Source organism: Anabas testudineus, chromosome 11 (assembly GCF_900324465.2).
Source record: "Anabas testudineus chromosome 11, fAnaTes1.2, whole genome shotgun sequence".
Taxonomy (NCBI): Eukaryota; Metazoa; Chordata; class Actinopteri; order Anabantiformes; family Anabantidae; genus Anabas; species Anabas testudineus.
This window is the reverse complement of record NC_046620.1, coordinates 3,771,706-3,791,245: the sequence shown is the minus strand read 5'-3', so window position 1 is coordinate 3,791,245 and position 19,540 is coordinate 3,771,706. Positions and strand designations below refer to the sequence as shown.

Below are 19,540 nucleotides of genomic sequence, written 5' to 3'. Positions count from 1 at the left end.
TTGTTTTAATTCAAATTTCAGAGTTATGTCGCCCTCTAGTTGTAACAGGAAGAAACACACAACATTAAATGTAAAGTATTTAAACCAGACATTTTCACATTAGATGTATATAAATATATTTTATTTTTATATATTTGAATAGATTTGGTCCAAAGTTAAATTCTTCAATAACCATTATGAACATAAGGAGTAAGGATTATTTCATTTGCTATTTGCTGTGACTAGACTGAATCACCTCACTGTACAAACAATAAATATAATAATTCATTATTATCATTTAATTCATATGAGATGCTGGGACTTGTTTAATTATGAGTCAGTATCTTGTAGTTTCAGAAGCATCAAGGCAGAGACTCATACATACAGTTTCTGAACAGTGTCGCTGATGCGATGAGAGCAGCATCTTTGACCTAAGAAGATTCAGAGGAAGCGTCGACTGTATAATCAGAAGCTGTAAAAGAACAAATAAAAAGTGATCAGAACTATTAACTATTTAACTTGTGCAGCAAGAGAAGAGTGGACAGTTGAAATGACTGAACTCACAGTTTGCAGGCCTGAATCCTGAAACACAGACAAGAGATTCTGTTCATGTAAAATCAATTTAAGAGCACACTGTGATTGTACAGAAAAGGACGTCATAATGTATCAATGCAAATGAAGTAAACATTAGGATTTAATTGTGTTCTGCTAAATTTGGAACTGTCCTTTGATTTATTTTATTAAACTACACAGCCTTTGGCAAATGGCAAAATCTGAGCCATTTAGATGTTTTGATGGTAACTGATGTGCAGTAAAAAGTATAAATAAAATAATGAATGTACAGACACAAAACAATTTATCTATAAAGCACACGTGGAACAAGTCTGGACTAGACGGGTCCATTCATGTCATCAAAAAGGTTTGTGAATGTACTTAGTAATTAAAGTTACTGAAATGCTTTGAAGTGTTATTTCTATCACTCTTTGCACTGAACTTCACACTCTCTCTTTTCTCTTACAGGAAATTCAGCAGTGATAATCCTGTTACATATATGGTACATAACATGTGTACTGTAAACCTTGTGAACCTCCAACAGCTTCAGGAGGTTCATACCACACAAGTTATTTTTGTTTAATCACCACAACTAATGTAAAGTCATGATTCATTCTCACCTCTGTTTGTCCTGATCTCAGCTTTGTCCAGTTTAGTGATGACGTCGTCCTCAATACCAGAGATCTGAAACACACAGTCGTACCTGCTCCAGTCTTCAGGTTTGACTGAGGAAATGTCCAAGTGAAGACTCATCTGGAAGGTCCCATCATGGTTGGGGAGGATCTCTCCATGGTCCACGTCCTCATGAATCTCCTCTCCATCTTTCCTCCAGAACATTGAGGCTATGTCAGGGTAGAAACCTGTAGCGTGGCAGCTGACTGGAGAGGAGGGAGTCTTCTGGAGGAGAGACACTGACGGGAGATCTGAGGAGAGAGAGAGAGATTTATAAAACTAACCAAAATAATGGAAATAATGTTGTTGTATCCAACAATATAATTACTCTTTAGTCATGCTGTTCTACCTGTGCTCTGTGGAATGCTCTTTAAATAAGCCTGGTACTTTTTCAGCCTTGCAGGGCATTGCAGAATGTTAAACATCTTTTTTCCTTGTAAGTAAACTGTTTCTCTGTCCCACTTGTGTTTGGTGAGGACAGCCTGCGGTTTAGCAGCGACCCATGTCATTGTCTTTGGATCCAGTGATAAGAAGTCTTCTCCATCATAACCAAACTGATTAAAACCACTGGCCTCTCCAGTCTCATCATCCCATTCACATCCATGCATCCTCTGGAATATGTGGAGACCTGAGAGGGAAAGAGTCGTCAGGAAACCAGAGTTTGGTCCAGGACATTCAGCACACTGCTAAAATCCCTCATCACCTCATGGTCCCCAGTGAATGTGGAGTAGAGTACACTGTAAATGCAGATTTATGTTTTGATTTTACAGTAACAAACCTCCTGTTTGGTTCAGTTGCTGCTTCAGAGTATCAATGTTGGCTCTGTAGAGGTATTGGTAACGCACACACTCCTTAGAGTACCACTCCAAACGCTGAGGCTCATCTTCAAATAGTTTTTGGGCCCAGCTCTGTTTGGGCTCTGGTCTCTTGTGGTTGCTGTCACAGTAACCCAGCTGGATCCCATCCACCACACAGAACCCCACAAACTCTGGGAAGGTCTGGAGTCCAGAGGACGCAGTGAGGTAATACCTCAGGTAGTGCTTCACTGGGGGACAAACACGCCCTTTAATCACATGCTTTAGTCATTCAGATCAATTACATAAAGTCTGTTTTGGTTTGTAAACTGGCATTTTTACTCCAGCAAGTAATTAATCTTGATTTCTTTTAAGGCCCCATTGAATGCAGCTTTAAATGCAGCTTTTAATGCATCAAGAAAAACTTTGCAGTTTCTGATGGTAGAACAGGTAAAAATCCTAATGTGATCATAATGTTTAATAATTCTGGAATAGGGATTTGTACATTTCCTTTTAAAAGTAGTGGAGCGTCGGCTATGTACAGTATAATGTTACAAGGAAATAACTATTTTCTACCAGCAGAGGATGTGACAACACATGGAAATGGACTAAACACCAACAAAGAGTCAACTTGTTAATCTTAAGTTCAGATTTAAAGTTTAATTTAATTTAATGTTACTTGCCAGCAGATGCATTACAGAGAAGAAGCAACAGGATAAACGTTCTTCTAATGTTTGTAAAGAAGAGATTTGAATTAGGAAATAGCTCAGTGATCCTGTCATGACATGAGTTAGTAGAGCTGCCGAAAACGAAACTAAACTCAGAGTCTGCAACAGTATCCGAGACTTTCAGAGACACAAAATGAGAAGAGAAAGTAGAATAAAAGTTCAACTACAACAGACCTCAGTACAATAATCTGCAATGAACATGACTTGTTGATAAAGATTTGGACTTTAAAGTCTGATGACAGCAGGCTGAGGCTGGAAGCAGGCAGCAGCTTGGAGGAGTCCTGAATCCTGAGTCCTGAATCCTCCTGGTACTGGTCCAGCAGTGCCCCCGTTAACCACAGGAGCAATACAGAATAACACCTGTTATCTCACGTTGACACAGCTAATGTGGACAGGTGCAGCTTTTTTTATCCAGAGAACGACTCGTTTGTTGTTTAGTGTGACTTGTGGTTTGTTTTTTCTTCCAGACAGAACAAGAAACTCTGAAAAACACTCTTCAGCAAACTGCTTCTGTCCCCTTTACCATAGACACCATAAAACAAATCAGTTGATCCACGGCTAAAGATTAAGATTTGTTATCACTCTACACCTTATTCTAATCTTCTAAAATATATTTGAATAAGTAAAATGTCTGATTTGTCCAGTTTGGTGATGATGTTGTTCTCAGCATCAGAGATTTGAAACAGTCGAACCTGTTCCAGTCTTCAGGTTTGACTGAGGAAATGTTCAGATCAAACCTTCAAACTTTACAATTGATTATATGGTAAACACAGCTTTTACTGAAATAAAAATAAATCATCTTTAATGTGTTTAACCATTGAGGAACTGGTTAACATTATTTTCTCTTTGGTTGAGTCATTGCTCCCTGTACATCAATTCATTTTTTACCATTTACAGATTTATTACATCTTTGCACAGAACTTTAACATGAAACAAAGTTGAGTAAACACAGTTGAAAAGGACAGAAACATTTGGCACATTTTAACATGTAGTTAACTTTGTCTGCTCTTGGTGAACAGAGGTTTCATCCGAGCTTGAAACTTGAAACATCTGTTTGTCCAAAAGCTCCTAAAGAACAAAGTTAAGTGTTGCTGATTTTTGATGGAGTGGAGGTCACCTGCAGTTCTTCTTTAAATCACCACTTCATCTGTTTAATACTGGAAACAATGAAAGCAGAAGGTGTTTTCAAAAACCCAAAATATAGAAAAGTTTAAAGCCACATGGTTTTATGGATACAGATCTCACCTGACATCGACACTTTAGGATCAGCCTCTTATGATCTGTGAAGCTGTAGACTGTTGTCAACTGCAGCATCAACAACAGTTCAGTGATAGACAGAAATATATATTAGACACAAATCACACAAACAGAAGATGAAGATGAATCACTTCATCATCACGACACATCAGTTAAAATGTTAAAAGCGTTTTCATCAGGATGTAAAGTGTTTTGCTTGTTATTCACTTACTCACAAATAGAGTTAAATAGAATAAAAATTGACAATACAATGAGTTGCTATAAATTCACAAGTGTAATTTTAAAAGCACTATGCTGCAAATTATAAATCAGTCTTTTTTACAATCAGTTCAGATAATTTGACATCTTCAACGTTTTACTTACTCTCATGAGAGGATTTACCTGGAAAAAACAAACAAACAAATGATTTGGTCACAGTTGCAAATCCTAGGAAAATCATTAATCAACTGCCTTAAAAACAGTCTGAGAATGTTTAAGTTTGTTTTACTGCTCTAAGACTTAGAGATTCTTGTTGTCTCACCTTTCTTTATAAAAATGATGAGTCCAGTGACACAGACAGAGAAAACTAAAGAAACAATTACTCCAGTGATGATGAAGGGCCGTCGATCAGTGTTCGCTGCTGATTGTCGACCTGTACACATGTAAAGTAAATTAGTAACTATTACTTTTACCATTAACTAGTCTCTAAAAAATACAGGTCAATGGTATCTGTGTTATTTTACATTCACCAAAGTTATTTGAAATTAATTTTACACTAAACAAAACAGAGTATACCAGCTAGTACATGCACATCATTCAGTTTATAAAAAACAGCACAAAGGAAACACTCACTGGGCCTCATGCTAAACCCTTTTTATGTTATTCTGCAAGGTTCGAATACAGTCTAGCAGTACACAAGCAAGAGGACAGTTTGTCATGTAATATTATAAAGAGGGACTAGTTTAATGTTCTTCTCACTGTTAATGCACAAATAGACTTTGCACAGAGCAAGTTCTCCTGATGATACTTTGCAGCCAGATGTTTTCCATCCAGTGTTTTCTGCAGTCATCTCTGACCAGTGGTCAGTGTGATCCAGGATTATATCTATGTTGGTGTAATTTCTAACGAATCCACTGGCTGCGTCTTGACTGAAATTCACTGATGATAAAACTGATGATAAAACATGTCAATGCAATGCAGCATGACTCCACCAGCCTCTATGACATAAATAACAAACACTACTGTGTGTTTGTTTCAACCAAAACTGTCTTACTAACTAGTTTGGACACATTTGAAACTCTACTGCAGCTTGATGGAGATAAAATACTTGTTACTTTAAGTCCTAAAGTAAAAGAAAAGTGATTAACTACAGGCCCAGGATTGTTGTTAGCGTACAATCAAAAGTAACAACAAAACAGATCTCAGTCTTACCCCAGTTGGTTCTGATCTCAGTTTTGTTCAGTTTGGTGATGACGTCCTTCTTCACACCAGAGATCTGAAACACACAGTCGTACCTGCTCCAGTCTTCAGGTTTGACTGATGAAATGTTCAGATCAACTCTCATCTGGAAGGTCCCATCATGGTTGGGGAGGATCTCTCCATGGTCCATGTCCTCATGAATCTCCTCTCCATCTTTCCTCCAGAACATTGAGGCTCTGTCAGGGTAGAAACCTGTAGCGTGGCAGCTGACTGGAGAGGAGGGAGTCTTCTGGAGGAGAGACACTGAGGGGAGATCTGTGAGGGTTAAAGACAGATAGTAGATGAGTTGGTTGTTAAATTTCACGGCAAAACTACATTAGATGCTCAGACATTTAATTGTAAACCATAAAAAAGATAAAGAAAAATCAGGGGATTCAGAAAAATGAATCCATTCTGTTAGCACTGTAGATAAGGCTAAAGACAATAAAGACTAAGTGCATCATATGAACAGGGTCAGCCGAGGGTCAGTCCCATTGTCAGTCTGTGTAGGTTCTTTTTAAGTGAGCTCAAGACTCAAGACTACAGGTTAAGTGAGACTCACAACATGTAAACAAGTTTTTTCTGCAAAAAAGGTTTTACATCTGTAAATAATACTATAAAATAAAGATCCCTAATAACATAATAACTCAGTTTGTGTCCATTAAACTACAATAGATCATGTAACTCTACCTGTTCTCTGCTGGGAGCTGTTCTCATAGTTCACATACTTTTTCAGCCAGTCAGGCCAAATCGTAGTGAGGAATTTCTCATCCTCTTTCATTCTGGCTTCGTCAGAATCCCACAGCTGTTTCATGGCATCAGCCTGTGGTTTCAGAGCGATCCACGTCAAATTCTTCAGGTCCAATGATATGAAGTCTTCTCCATCATAATGATACTGTAAGAAACCAACAACCTCTCCGGTGTTTTCATCCCATTCACAGCCGCTTTCTGTCTGTAAAATGTGAACACCTGAGAGAGACAGAAAGAGAAGCAGCAAAGAGGGTGATTAACATTGATAGATAACACTTAACACAAAACAGTTACTGAGGATTGAATCATGACCTGATAATTGATGGATTATTAATGAATAGCTCCACATTAAATATGATTTAACTACTATTTGATAGTTAATGATGAGTTACTATAAAGACACTATAATAATTAATCTGTAGAATAACACATGGAGATAATCTATGACTGAATCAGTCTTTGACTAGAATCTGATGCTGTGTGACACAAACTAAAGTAACAACTCATTAATTATTCAGTACTTAATAATTAAGTACCCTCAGGTAAAGTACTGTACCTCCACTCTGGTTATGAAGCTGCATCAGACTGTTGAGTCTGTGTTTGAAGAGTTTAGGTTGGTTCTCAAAACATTCTCGAGTGTAGAAGTCCAGGAGCTGAGGGTTTTCATCCAGTAGTTGTTTCCATGCCTCCTGTTGTGCTTCCATCTTCTTGTTGCTGTCACAGTAACTCACCTGAACTTCATCAACCTGCAGAGTTGCCACAAACTGTGGCACGTTTGAGACTCCAGTAGATGTAGTGAAGGAAAACTTAAGAGAATGTTTCACTGAGGATTAAAAAGGTTTAAACATTCAGTACAAATTCACACTTAGAAATATGACATGTACTATGATTCAGTTAAATCGTTTAGTGTTGTTCAACTGAAGCAAAGCTCAGATTAAAGTGAAATAAAGAGTTTAACGACTTAAAACTTACCTGGTGAAGAAACGTGACAGAAAAGAAGCAACACAACTATGTTCTTCATCTTGTTTTGATATAAAAAGTCTGTGAAAGGAAGGGACTGAATCGTCGGATGTGTCTTAACGGAGGGAGGTGGGAGTCGAATCCAGATGTTGGTTAGTTTCCGTTTACGCAATCAGGTCAGCCGCTGGTGGGTTTTACTGCGCGTCGTTTATGGTAATTACGGTGTTTGTAAAGAATAAAGGGAGGAGAAATATTAAGACTTCTCATGTTTCACTGAACAAAATCTATTATTAAAAGGTTTAGTTAGGTTTAGTTTCCTAAATTTAGAGTTTAGAGAGTTCTAACTTTGGAGGTAAGAAATTATTTCGTAAAGTAAACAATAGATATATCTAAAGTTTGACTTAGTAGAAAGACTGTTTTGATATTTTTGCTGGACGTCCCAATACATTTCTGTTCAGAATCATTTTGACTGTAAATATAACGACTCTAAAGGAACTTTACTGAGCAGCTTAAGAATATTAAAGCTAATATCTTTGATATTCTTAAGCTGTTCAGTTCATATTAATGAACAACATCCTCCTATTTGGAAAAGGATCAAATCTTTTTCTCTAGAAGTTATCTGAAACTTTCAACTGTTATTGTCTGGTGAGTGATGATGTGATTAAATAAAAGAAAATCAGAAAACTGAAAACACAGACTCCTCACGTTTCCTTATTACCGTAAATGTAAAATATATTGCGCACTTTAACTACACTAACAGCTGACTTGACCAAACGCCAAGTAGCGGCTCACTTAACTACAGTCAGACATGGACATGGTGAAATATTAGTGCTCACAAGCAAACATCTTCAATTCAATTACTCTTACCAAAATACATCAGTTAATGAACATCAATAACATCACAGTTTTTCATTAAAACCCTTTTACATATGATTATTATACTGTATGTTGTAATAGTGAAATGAATAAAAATAAATGTTTGTACTGAACAAAAAGATTCATAAGATGAGTCGTCAAACTTTAACACAACATATTTAAGATAAAGCCTCCTAATTTAGTTACTGCACAGGTCAAAGGTTACCACAAATTAAACTAAATATAATTACATCATTTATACACATTTAACATCTGCCTCATTTCACAGCCAAAGGAGTGGTCCAAAATTACTCCAGATCGTTGTGCAGGTCTGATCTTGTTTGAGGTTATTGCTGCCAAAGAAGGATCAACCAGTTATTAAGTCCAAAGGTTCACATACTTTTTTTAATCCTGCACTGTGAATGTTTCCATGTTATGTTCAATAAAAACATGAAAACATATAATGTTTGTGTACTATTATTTTAAGCAGACTGTGTTTTTGTTTTGTTGTGAGTTAGATGAATATCGGAACAGATTTCATGACCAATTCATGCAAAACTCCATGGAATCCAAAAGGCTTCACATACTTTTTCTTGCCACTGTACATACATACTATATATACTTACATGTTCATATATGTATATGCGTGTGTCAGCCATGTGTCTGGTGATACCAGAATAAACATTATAAAAATAGAGCATTAATAAAGCAAAACATTGCATCTGCAATTCTTACTGTATAACCCTACATCACAGTATTTACCTATGAAATATCCATCAGGTGTCTAAAAATATGAATGAACATGTTTGTTTGTAACTCCTCTGGAGTCTGATTTTCACTCGGAGTCTGTCAACGCAAATGATCACTAATTTGAATTTATATTCGACATTAATAATAATCTTAATGTGAGTAATATTCCGTTTCTAACAGTGCTGCAAGTAACTAAGTACTTTACATGTAGTTAGTGCAATTTCAAGGTAATTATACTTTACTTATGTATTTCATTCATTACACCACATTTCAAGAGGAGGCGCAGCAGGAGTTTGACACTGTTTTTGTATTAGTTTAACTAAACTACAGAATACTCAGTTACTCATAGTCTATGTTTGGAGAAACATGATAAAACCTCAGTGATGTCTGCTTCTTGTAGTTATACTGGATCACTGACTGACTCTATTCTTGATGTAGAATGTGAATAATAAATATCTGCTTCATATAAAATACACAATGACGGGATTATGTCAATATAGTAATAAGAAAGTTCTCACTATGCTCAGTAAGGAGGTGAACTCAGACAGACCTACCATTGTGCAGGTTTGAAATATTATAGTTCTAAATAAAGACACAACAACATTTCATGTTTTCAATTACTGTCTCATAAATATTATGAGATATATATTTATTTTTGAAGAAGGTCAGAGAGCAGCTATATTTTTCTGTTTAGCACTAGTAGTCTACTGTTCTCTGACATCTAGAGTGATTCTCTTAGCAGTAAAGTTCCTGAACAAACAATAGAAACAAATATATAGGACATGAAACATTAATGGAATCCACTCAGTATTTTAATTTATGGATCAAATCAGATAAATAAGACATCAAACATTATTGCTAGTTTTATTCATGTTTACTCCAATTTAAAGACCCATAAGACTAAATTAATCTAAGTTAAGTTAATCTAACACAACACAATCAACAAGGATGAAAGACAGAAAATGAGATACCAAAATAAAAGCACAAACAGAACAAATCACAACAGCTACAGAGCAAAAATTAGAGGGATGAGCAGTTGTTTCTAACAGCTGAATATTCTCATCAACCCTGTAAAATCCTGTTTTTAAAATCCTGATGCATGTCCAGGAAAACAGGATTATTTACAAATAAAAGTCTCTGTCTTCGCTCACTTAAATCCAGGCCACAATAATATCTGGGGGGGGGGGGGGGGGGGCTATGGTTTTCCTAGAGGTAGCTACAGCACCTCCTGGAAAAGTAAAGTTGACTGATGTGTATGACTGTGTCTCTCATCACTGGTTTTGACACCAAGAAACCTGAGACCTGATTCACAGTAGATACTTAAACAAAAAGAACATTTGCTTTTTTTCCCCTCTTCACTTTGGAGGAATTAAATAATCTTCTAGGTGAATAAAAACTCTCACCTAACCCATTTGATTTGATCTTATCACTGACTTTGGGATGAATTGGGGAGTTCTCTTCTCAGCTTCACAAGGAGCCTGTCGGGACACATTGAGACAAATATTTCATTATGATGTAGGTCTAAAAATAAAACCTTGATTTAATTAGGTTTAAACTTCTACTCAATTATCAACAGTATGTTACTGTTACTACTACTGTACACAGTGTACTGTAGTTGAAGTAATATTTACTGTGATCAGAGAGGATCTGAAGTTTGTCTGTTTGGTGATGAAGAGTCTGAAGCTAGAAGCAGAAAGTTAAGTGATATTATCAAATTAAAAATTAACAGTAATAGAAAGACAACAGTAAATAAAAGAAATGGACTGAACATCAATGACAGATAAAAAACTGATGATAAACAAATTATATCAGAACAATCAGACACATTTAATTCCTAATAATACAACAATGATTTAAAAATAAAACACAAAACTTACTGTTGGCAGCTCTGAAACCTGAAATATAGATCAGAGATTACTGTGATAAATATTAACATGAGTCTAAGTACACGCTGGGTTCAACTTTAAAGTAAATAAATTTAAGACGAGATAAATAAACATCTGCATGTGTAGAAGAGCGCTGAGAACTTGTGTCAATGAGTAAAGTTACTGCACATCACTTTAAAAAGATCTTTTCAGAATAAATACTGTGTCATGTTTTATACAAAGAGTGAAACCTGCAGATTAAATTATCTTTGTCTCTCACCATTATTCTTCTTCTTCCACCAGATGAAGAGTCCAGTGATGCAGACTAACAGGAGCAGCAGTCCTACAACTACTCCAATGACAACAGCAGGAAACTCTGAGGGAGAAACTGGAACCAGAACATTTACACTTTGCCTTTATCCCAGATGGAGAAAAATATGTTTAGTTTAAAGAATCCACTTAATATTTTATGTGAAAAAGATAATTAGAATAACACAGTGCGGTGATGAACCTCATTTTTGAAAGAACTTAACTGAAATGAAGAAGAATTTTTATTTGCTTTAATATCTAAAATTGCTCCACTACAGAAAGTTCAGAGCTGGGATATATATACAGTATATATATTATTTATTCTCTCCTTCCACAAAAAAACATTTCTGGTTTCTTTAGGCTGCTGAAGGACCAACTTGGCATTCACACGAAGCTGCCAGATGCTGAACTAGGTCCTTGCTGGACTTCAGATCTTCCACTTCTGTTTTTGTTACACTTTAGCCAACATTAGCAGTTTATTCTGATATTTCTGTGTCTTTTATCATGTGTGAATATATTACCTACGTATACTAGCTGTATATTAATCAAGTGACTACAATATAAGTAGGTATATAGTTATAATAGCACTGCCAAACCACAGAAAAAAATTAATAATATTATAAATATCTCCTCCAGTTTCTATTCTTACCCCTCTTGCTCCTGATCTCAGCTTTGTCCAGTTTGGTGATGATGATGTTCTCAGCACCAGAGAGATGAAACACACAGTCGTACCTGCTCCAGTCTTCAGGTTTGACTGAGGAAATGTTCAGATCAACTCTCATCTGGAAGGTCCCATCATGGTTGGGGAGGATCTCTCCATGGTCCACGTCCTCATGAATCTCCTCTCCATCTTTCCTCCAGAACATTGAGGCTCTATCAGGGTAGAAACCTGTAGCGTGACAGCTGACTGGAGAGGAGGGAGTCTTCTGGAGGAGAGATACTGAGGGGAGATCTGAGGAAAAATGTTAAAATACTTTATAGTTAAATACCAGATGACTCACAACATGTTGACATAAGTAGTGTATAAAAATATATCATGGTACATAATAATAACATAATAACATAACAACTCCTCATATGAATGAAGTTGTGTCTATGAATTTACATTAGATCATGTAACTCTACCTGTTCTCATCAGAGAGCTGTTCTCATAACTTAAATACTTCTTCAGCCAGTCAGGGAAAATCTCAGTGAAGTATATCTCATATTTTTTTATTCTATTTTTGTCAGCATCCCAAATCTGCTTGATTGAAACAGCCTGTGGTGTCAGAGCGATCCATGTCAACTTCTTCAGATCCAATGATATGAAGTCTTCTCCATCATAATCGTACTGAATAAAACCAACAACCTCTTCAGTATTTTCGTCCCATTCACAGCCTTGAATTGACTGTAAAACGTGAACACCTGAGAGGCAGAAAGAGAAGCAGCAAATTAAAATGACAGATGATATTTCCAGTGCAAAGATGATCAGGTAACACGTTTGAATTGTTAATAAGTAGTCCCTCTGTAACTCTAAATCAAATACTACATAGTAGATAATGAACAGAATCTGCTGCCGTGTGACACAAACTATAGTAACAACTCAGTTCTTTATTAATCATCAAACCATAATTAGAGTAAACAGAGGTCAAAGTTCTCTGAACTCCAAACAGGAGATAACAAAGTTAAAAAAAAACTAACCTGATCCCTACAAAAATAAAAACTCAACATCAATGTCTCTGCCTACAGTTTGTTATATTTAATATGATTTAATGAAGCAGAAATCTGTTGTTGAGAGACTTGTGTTGTGTTCGAGTGTTTCAGTGAGGAGCAGTCGCAGTTTATCATATCCTCCTTTAGACAGAAAAGTATTACTGAGTCCCTGACAGCTTTAATCTTAAATCAATGACAACTTGAGGCAAATAATTATTATTATCTTGAAGCATTAAAACACTTTATAAATTAAAGTAAAGTTAAACATAAAACATACTTTACCTCCACTGTGGTTCAAGTGCTGCATGATATCTTCAAGTCTGGCTTTATATCGTTCAGGTCGTGTATATAAACATTCTTGATTGTATTCCTCAGAGATTTGAGGATTTTCATGAATAAAAATCTCCCCTGCATGTTGCTTTGCTTCAATCCTTTTGTTACTGTCACAGTTACCCGCCAGAATGTCATCAACTAGTAGAGTTCCCATAAAGTCTGGTAAGTTTGGGATTCCAGTAGATGTAGTGAAGAGAAACTTCCAGGAATGTTTCACTGGGAAATAAAAAGTTTCTACAATTAGTATAAATATACAAACATCATCATCACATTCATCATAAATATGAAACATATTCACTATGGATCAGCTAAAACGTTCAGTGTTATGAAGATAAATAAAAACTAAATAGAAAGTTTATATAAAAGAAGAGACACAGAAACAAAGTTTAAACTTAAATTAATGATTTAAAACATGATCTTACCTGATGATGAAACTTGAGAGAAAAGAAGCAACAACAATATGTTTCTCATCTTGTTTTGACAAGATGGTGCCAGGGCAAAGTCAAACTAGTGAAAGCAGATGTCGAAAATCTTCACATGATGTCACCAAATAACTGGTGTTAACAAAATAAACAGATACAGTAATTAAATCAATCTGAAGTCAAAATGAACAAATGTCTCAACTGGTTCTTATCAACTGTACTGAATCACTAATGATGAAACTAAATACATGTCACACACTGAGAGGGGCTGTGGGCAAGATCCCCCTCATGACAAATAAAATAACTTTTATTTTGAAAGGGACTACCGTCAGAGGATAGATTCCAAATGTTAATCTATATTTTATTTTTCTAAATGTATTGACAAAACTAAAGTTGGTCTGTCTTATCTGACAGTTATCTTGTGTACTGTGGTACAAATGTGAACAATATATATTTTTATATAGTTGAAGTAGATTCAATAAATTTGATTTGTAAAGGTTTACGTCCTACAGCGACATCTAGTGGACATGAGTCGTCAAAGCAGTAAAATAAGTCAATAATTTAAAAAATGTATAAACTGGAGACAGTTCAACACATGCAGACATACTAATATATTTCTAATCATTCTACACAATAGTTAAAATAAAACAGTCTTTTAGAAATAGTCACATTTTGAGTCGAGATTTCAGAACAAAACTAATTATCTTATGTTGTGGGTCTGATACAAAAGGTTATGAAAGCAGATTAAAAAATACACAAGTGTACTTGTGAAATGAGAAAGAAATAAAATAATGTGACAGACAAAATAACACTGAATAATCAATTTTAATCAATGAAATGGAAAGAAAAAGAGAAAGAGAGAATCATGATTGACTTAAGCCAACTTTATGTTTTTGGCTTGAATCCAGATGATCATCAGCTGTCTGAAAATATGAATGAACAGGTTTGTTTGTCACAGTAACCTCTCTGGAGACTGATTTTCACTGGGAGTCTTTGAAGGCAAATGGTCACTAATTAGAGAATTATTATTTGTATTGGACATTACTAATGTTCTTCATGTGAGTACTTTTCTGTTCTAGCAGTGTTGGCAAGTAGACAGATTCAAACCAACCACAGTCACAAACAAACAAACAGAAAAAATTTAAAAAACAAAAAACAAAAATGAACTGAGCAAATTCAGTATATTATACATGAACTCTAAGACTCTAAACTTTATATTTTATGACACATTGAAGAAACAAGAGTTTAAAAGTCTGTTTATAACTATAAAGTACATGACAGTGCAGATTCTCAGATTTTTTAAACAGGTGCTATTGGGTAGTTTGACGGTGATGTGAAATCTAGCATTTCCCAAGACTGTGTCAGTCACCACAGTTCATTTTTTACACCCACTGCACATATACGAAGCGCTCACACTGCAGCAGTTGTTGCATTCTGTTTAACACAGGGGAAGATTTTATATTAATAGTAGAGAAATGTATGGTTCACAAGCAGATTTGATTAAATATTGGATAAAATCCCCAGTGAGCGGCTGCAAACAAGCAGTAAGAAACATATGTAAACTGTATACATTTCACATCGTGTGACAAACACAGAAACTAATACACCTGCAGTTTTCCTTGATGTGAACATAATGAATAAGTATCTCAAAACAATAAGGATAAGAAACTGACAAATACTAAATTACAGTCAACACAAGAATAATCATAATGTGCTTACCATTAGACATCTTTATAAAAAAACAATTTGTCAGTTGTTGTGGTTTAGTACGAAGGAATCAGTGACTTTGTCCCCGTCCAGGGCCTTCGCTGTTTCACAGTTTATAGCCAAAAGTGCAAAGTTGTTGGTTCGTAAATCCTTACAGCTGTTCCACAGGTAGTTTTTCTTAAAAGTTGTAGACAAGAGTTTTCTGCTTCATGTGACATTAGCCTGTTATTTGGTGAATTGCGATGTAAAATATAGACGAGAGATTACAGTGATAAATGTTAACATGACTTTAAGTACACGCTGGGATGGGTGAGGGTGCCATCTTCTTATCCTCACCAGGAGCCTGTAGAAAGGCAGTGTAATGTCAGGGTAATGCCTCCAACACTGTAAGACCGAACAGTAAAAGCTTGTCAAATGAACTGAGTTTTATTAACTCAAAAATTTTAAAAAGTTGATTTACCTTTAATATTTTGAGTCATTTGAACTGTTTTTTATTTTTAAGTTTATACTGATTAAATTCTTTGAGTAAATTTAGTCATTGGACTCAAATGTTTTGACCAGTTCTGTCTGACGTCACGCGGTTCAAACTCGAAGCGCGCGCGAAAGTCCGCCATGTTGTTTGCTCGCATTGTGGAGAAAGTGAACTGAGGTTTGGACCGGGTCAGACAGGGTCAGACAGGGTCAGACCGGGTCAGACAGGGTCAGACCGGGTCAGACAGGGTCAGACCGGGTCAGACAGGCAGCACCATCTCCTGTCGGACCGCGCCTTCACACCGCTGACCGCGTCTGTCGCAGTTGGACCGACTCTGACTCTGAGCCACTTCTCTGGTGAGTTAAGAAACATGTTGTCGTGTCTCACTGGATTCATCAGCTTTTGTAGTCTCAGTATTTTGTTATGTATATGAGAGGTGAACGGTGTTTTAGCTGATTCTTCCATATTGTGTAGAATAAATAGTTTATTGGGAGGATGTGTGTCGAGCTAACTGCCAACTTTATATTTGGCAATATAAAGCTAGCAGTTATCTTTATATTGCAGTTTTAACAAGTAACTAACGTTCATGGCGCCAAATCAGCTGCTTAATGTTTTTGTTACCGCTTGAGGTCAAAATGTCACTTTTTTACTCAGGTTTAACTTTAATACATGTCTGGTGTGTTGAGCTAAGTAGCTAACGGTGACATAGAGGCTCTGTGAAACGACCATGTTGAGACAGGAGTTGTAACATGTGCTTAGCTAAGTCTTTATAAATCATGTAAATTATAGGTTTGAATCAGTTCAGTGAATAACCTGAGTGTCATTAAATGAAACAAGTAACGTTGTTGTTAAATCAGCTTTTTCTGTCTGTTCTGTATAAGTCATTTCATATTTGGTGATTTGATTTTTTAAATATTTTATTATGTGAAGTGTTGTGTATTTGTCGTAAATGGTCAATTGTTTCTGTAATGTAGTGTCAGAAGAGTTTTAACATTTCAATTTCGTAAAATTTTCTATATTCTCTCTCTTTAGGCTAAAAGTGAAGCACCTGTTTGGTGGAGTTTTCAATCAGGTAAGCTGTGTGCATTTTCAGTACAGAACACTGAAACCAGTAAAATGACTTGGAGGTGCAAACTTTGTGTTACCACCATTGATAAAAGATTATATTTACTTTTCAGGCAAGAGGAGTAGAAACAATCCAGACAAACAAGCTCCACATACTAACATTAAAAGACCAAAGTGTATTTCCTTCCTAACTTCCCAAGAAGTGAAGATGCTGTGAGCCTTGAACAACTGAAACTGCAAATTGTTGGAGAAGTTCAGAAGATGGAGAAAAATCTTCCTATGAGCACTAAGCTAACGCAGACCACTTTTGCCCTGCTGCGGAAAGAGGTCGTCTGTGACGACCTGCCTGTTAATGACATTCTGGAACGCTGGCCTGCCCTTAAACTGGAGTCACAGGTGAAAATGTTGTTCTTACTTCATCTATTTGTCTAGGTAAATGTAATTATTTGTGTCAATAGTATCTTGGTCAGTTTCACTTAACGCCTGGCATATGAATTGTGCTAGTATAAAGATGGTTTTTATGTCTTCAGCCACTATTAGATATATTTTGGCAGTTTATCTTTCAGTTTTTACATTAAACAACTTATAACAAATGTTCAAATATATATATTCTAATATTCTGCTATGTGTGGTTTTTCAACACAGACCATACATTCTTCATTCGTTCAGGAAAAGTAGCTGAAGTTCTGCATCAGCTGTTCCGGATTTATGACCTTCAGGTAAGTTATTTAAACATATTGGTACCTGGACATACTAACATTGGGAATCTTAGGTTTACCACACAAAGAAATGAAAGAGAAATATTATTATACGTTTTTTTTTGCTGTGACCTTTACCATCCATGCTGAAACAAGTTCTGTTCTCACACTCAAGGATCAAATTGATGTTGATGTGAGACGTGCTGCTGTCCTTCAAGCTCTTCCTGCATATCTGCATGAGGACGACTCAACATTTCTTAAGATGTGAGATGTAAGTTAGCACATTGTAGAGTTTTTTTTTCCTCATTAATTGGACTAATCCACCAACCTGGTTCATGGACTGTTTAACTAAAAGAGTATAATGTTATGGGAGTTTCTGAAGATTTGTTTACCCAAATGAATAGAAGTGATTGGAAGTCATTCTTTTCCTTCATTACTTTTACCTAATTTTTACTTATTTAATGTGATCAATATGGAGGCATTAATTAGATGTTTATACAGCATGAGAGGATGTGGGAGATGAGCAACAATTTGTGTGTTGGGTCACTAAATCTTTAATATGAAAATGTTGTGAATTATTCCAGATAAACACCTTTTAACAACTATAGCACATTTTGTGTCGACCTGTTAAATAAGACAGCACTCTCCACATCTGAATGGGTTGACCCTTACACCATTATTGTATGGCTCAATTTGATTGATACTGTCTACCTTTGGAGATACCATAGGCGATGTACCCCAAGTAAGGTAACCTTATTTTCTCTTCAGTTGTCACAGGTTGAACAACCAGACACAGGTGACCAGTTGGACTCCTCTTAATCAACTCCACCTCCAGCAACATTCTTCTCTCCAGATAGGATTTCAGTTGTGCTTGAGGGTAATGTAGTTGTTGATTGCACCACACTGGCTGATGCTTTTGTAATGCTTTTGGCACTTATTTATGCCCTGCACTGAGCTACCCAAATAAGTTGGCCAACACATTTAACTTTATCCAGAATGTGTTGATGGGCCTAGATGATGGGAAGTTAAGGCCCAGGGTGCTGAGTCTTAAAAAGGACCTTTTATCAGTGGAGTAATCTGATGTGACTTTATTATCTTGAAGATTGTACACATGCACTACAGTCACTTTTGTAATATAGTTAGCAATAGAAGTATTTTTTGTGATTGGATCATTTTTAGTTTTAGTTTAGTTTAGCCATACTGTAGTATGTAATTACATTGATCACTGTGGGTTAATATGTAACACTTAGATATGTGTTAGAATTGTTTACAAGTATTTCTTGCACTGTTTTATGATGCTATTTTGTCATGCATGTTTGACTTGAGTGATGGTTACTTAATAAAGAAGTAACTTGTTCTGAAACTGCCTATTATTCTGTTGTGTAATCTACTGTTAAAGTGTATGGGTTTAACAAATTGAGTTAAAACTACTTAAAAAAACTTATGTAATCAGTTTCAAAAGAAATTTTAAGTATTGTGTTTTAATTTTTGAGTTTTAGCTAAGCAAAGCTTTAAGTTAGAGTAGAGTGCATACAACTTTATTTACCATGTACGCTTTACTTGAGAAATCTATTACTGAGCAACTAATTATTTTTTGTTACTTGTAATTGATATATAAGAGTTAACTATACTTCAATTAGTTCTGTATTCTGAACTTAAAATAACAAGTTAAAAACAATGATAAAAAGCAGTATTTAGAACTTACAAAGTCAAGTTAGTATCAATTAAAACTAATTTGTAGAACTCACTTGATAACATATGTTTTTTGGACTTATAAAAACAAGTTATGTTAAGTCAAAATTTCTTATGTAATCAGTTTCAACTAATTTTTTGAGTTCTATTAACTTATCGGGTTTTACAGTGAAATATGAGTCTTTCAGAAATAGTCAAATTTTGAGACGAGATTTCAGAAAAGGCTTGATAAAACTATGTAACAGACAAAATAACACTGAATGATCAACTTTGTACAAGAAAATACAAAAGAAATGACGTCAATTTTATGTTTCTGGTTTTCATAAACCACCGCCACCAACAAGATGATCTCATCTTTGTACATGTGTTCAACATTTGGCTCATTTCTTAGCTGCAATATCGCAATCTTTAAACTGGGATCTATTAACAACTAAATTAATTAAATTTTAAAAGTGCTGTTTAACAGAAAAACTGCAACTTTAGCAACTGAAGGGCACAAAAGATATTAATAAGAAATAAACAAGAGAACCTATGAGCAGGTTAGTGATCTT

The 19,540-nt window shown here is 35.5% G+C and overlaps 3 protein-coding genes and 1 long non-coding RNA gene across 7 annotated transcripts in view; 1 reads left to right on the top strand and 3 right to left on the bottom strand.

Annotated features, from left to right (window-relative positions):
• Positions 1 to 170: 170 nt before the first annotated feature.
• Positions 171 to 3,977, bottom strand: LOC113153621 (major histocompatibility complex class I-related gene protein-like). The gene is made up of 7 exons (XM_033326264.1): positions 3,971 to 3,977; positions 2,900 to 3,092; positions 2,681 to 2,724; positions 1,982 to 2,248; positions 1,553 to 1,831; positions 1,152 to 1,454; positions 171 to 561 (listed from the first exon to the last, which is right to left on the bottom strand). Exons 1-7 carry the CDS (start codon positions 3,975 to 3,977, stop codon positions 494 to 496), a joined length of 1,161 nt encoding a protein of 386 aa, XP_033182155.1. The 3' UTR covers positions 171 to 493.
• Positions 3,674 to 7,216, bottom strand: LOC113154486 (major histocompatibility complex class I-related gene protein-like). 2 transcript variants are annotated; one of them, XM_026348735.2, is made up of 8 exons: positions 7,142 to 7,216; positions 6,726 to 6,992; positions 6,110 to 6,388; positions 5,393 to 5,695; positions 4,503 to 4,613; positions 4,346 to 4,363; positions 3,971 to 4,030; positions 3,674 to 3,882 (listed from the first exon to the last, which is right to left on the bottom strand). In XM_026348735.2, exons 1-7 carry the CDS (start codon positions 7,188 to 7,190, stop codon positions 3,999 to 4,001), a joined length of 1,059 nt encoding a protein of 352 aa, XP_026204520.1. In that variant the 5' UTR covers positions 7,191 to 7,216; the 3' UTR covers positions 3,674 to 3,882; positions 3,971 to 3,998. The 2 variants fall into 2 exon arrangements, with proteins under 2 accessions (XP_026204520.1, XP_033182120.1); XM_033326229.1 differs by lacking the exon at positions 4,346 to 4,363 and having other exon boundaries at positions 3,675 to 3,882; positions 7,142 to 7,215.
• A 3,038-nt stretch (positions 7,217 to 10,254) lies between these two features.
• The window catches only part of LOC113154484 (major histocompatibility complex class I-related gene protein-like), a 166,238-nt gene continuing 156,952 nt past the window's right edge, over positions 10,255 to 19,540 (bottom strand). Inside the window, exons 1-7 of one of the 2 annotated variants that reach the window (XM_026348733.2) lie at positions 13,356 to 13,459; positions 12,883 to 13,149; positions 12,034 to 12,312; positions 11,558 to 11,860; positions 10,880 to 10,987; positions 10,612 to 10,629; positions 10,265 to 10,417 (exon numbers count right to left, since the gene is read on the bottom strand). In XM_026348733.2, the coding sequence (XP_026204518.1) occupies positions 10,371 to 10,417; positions 10,612 to 10,629; positions 10,880 to 10,987; positions 11,558 to 11,860; positions 12,034 to 12,312; positions 12,883 to 13,149; positions 13,356 to 13,404 (1,071 nt within the window). In that variant the 5' untranslated portion in view covers positions 13,405 to 13,459 and the 3' untranslated portion in view covers positions 10,265 to 10,370. Of the gene's footprint in view, positions 10,418 to 10,611; positions 10,630 to 10,879; positions 10,988 to 11,557; positions 11,861 to 12,033; positions 12,313 to 12,882; positions 13,150 to 13,355; positions 13,460 to 19,540 lie in introns of those variants that run through there. The other variant, XM_033326226.1, reaches the window with a different exon arrangement.
• LOC113154507 lies at positions 15,797 to 18,812 on the top strand. Of its 2 annotated transcripts, none has more exons than XR_003298041.2 (6): positions 15,797 to 15,890; positions 16,567 to 16,606; positions 16,713 to 16,995; positions 17,245 to 17,318; positions 17,473 to 17,568; positions 18,075 to 18,812. It is a non-coding gene; the product is annotated as an uncharacterized LOC113154507 (long non-coding RNA). The 2 variants fall into 2 exon arrangements; XR_003298040.2 differs by having other exon boundaries at positions 18,066 to 18,811.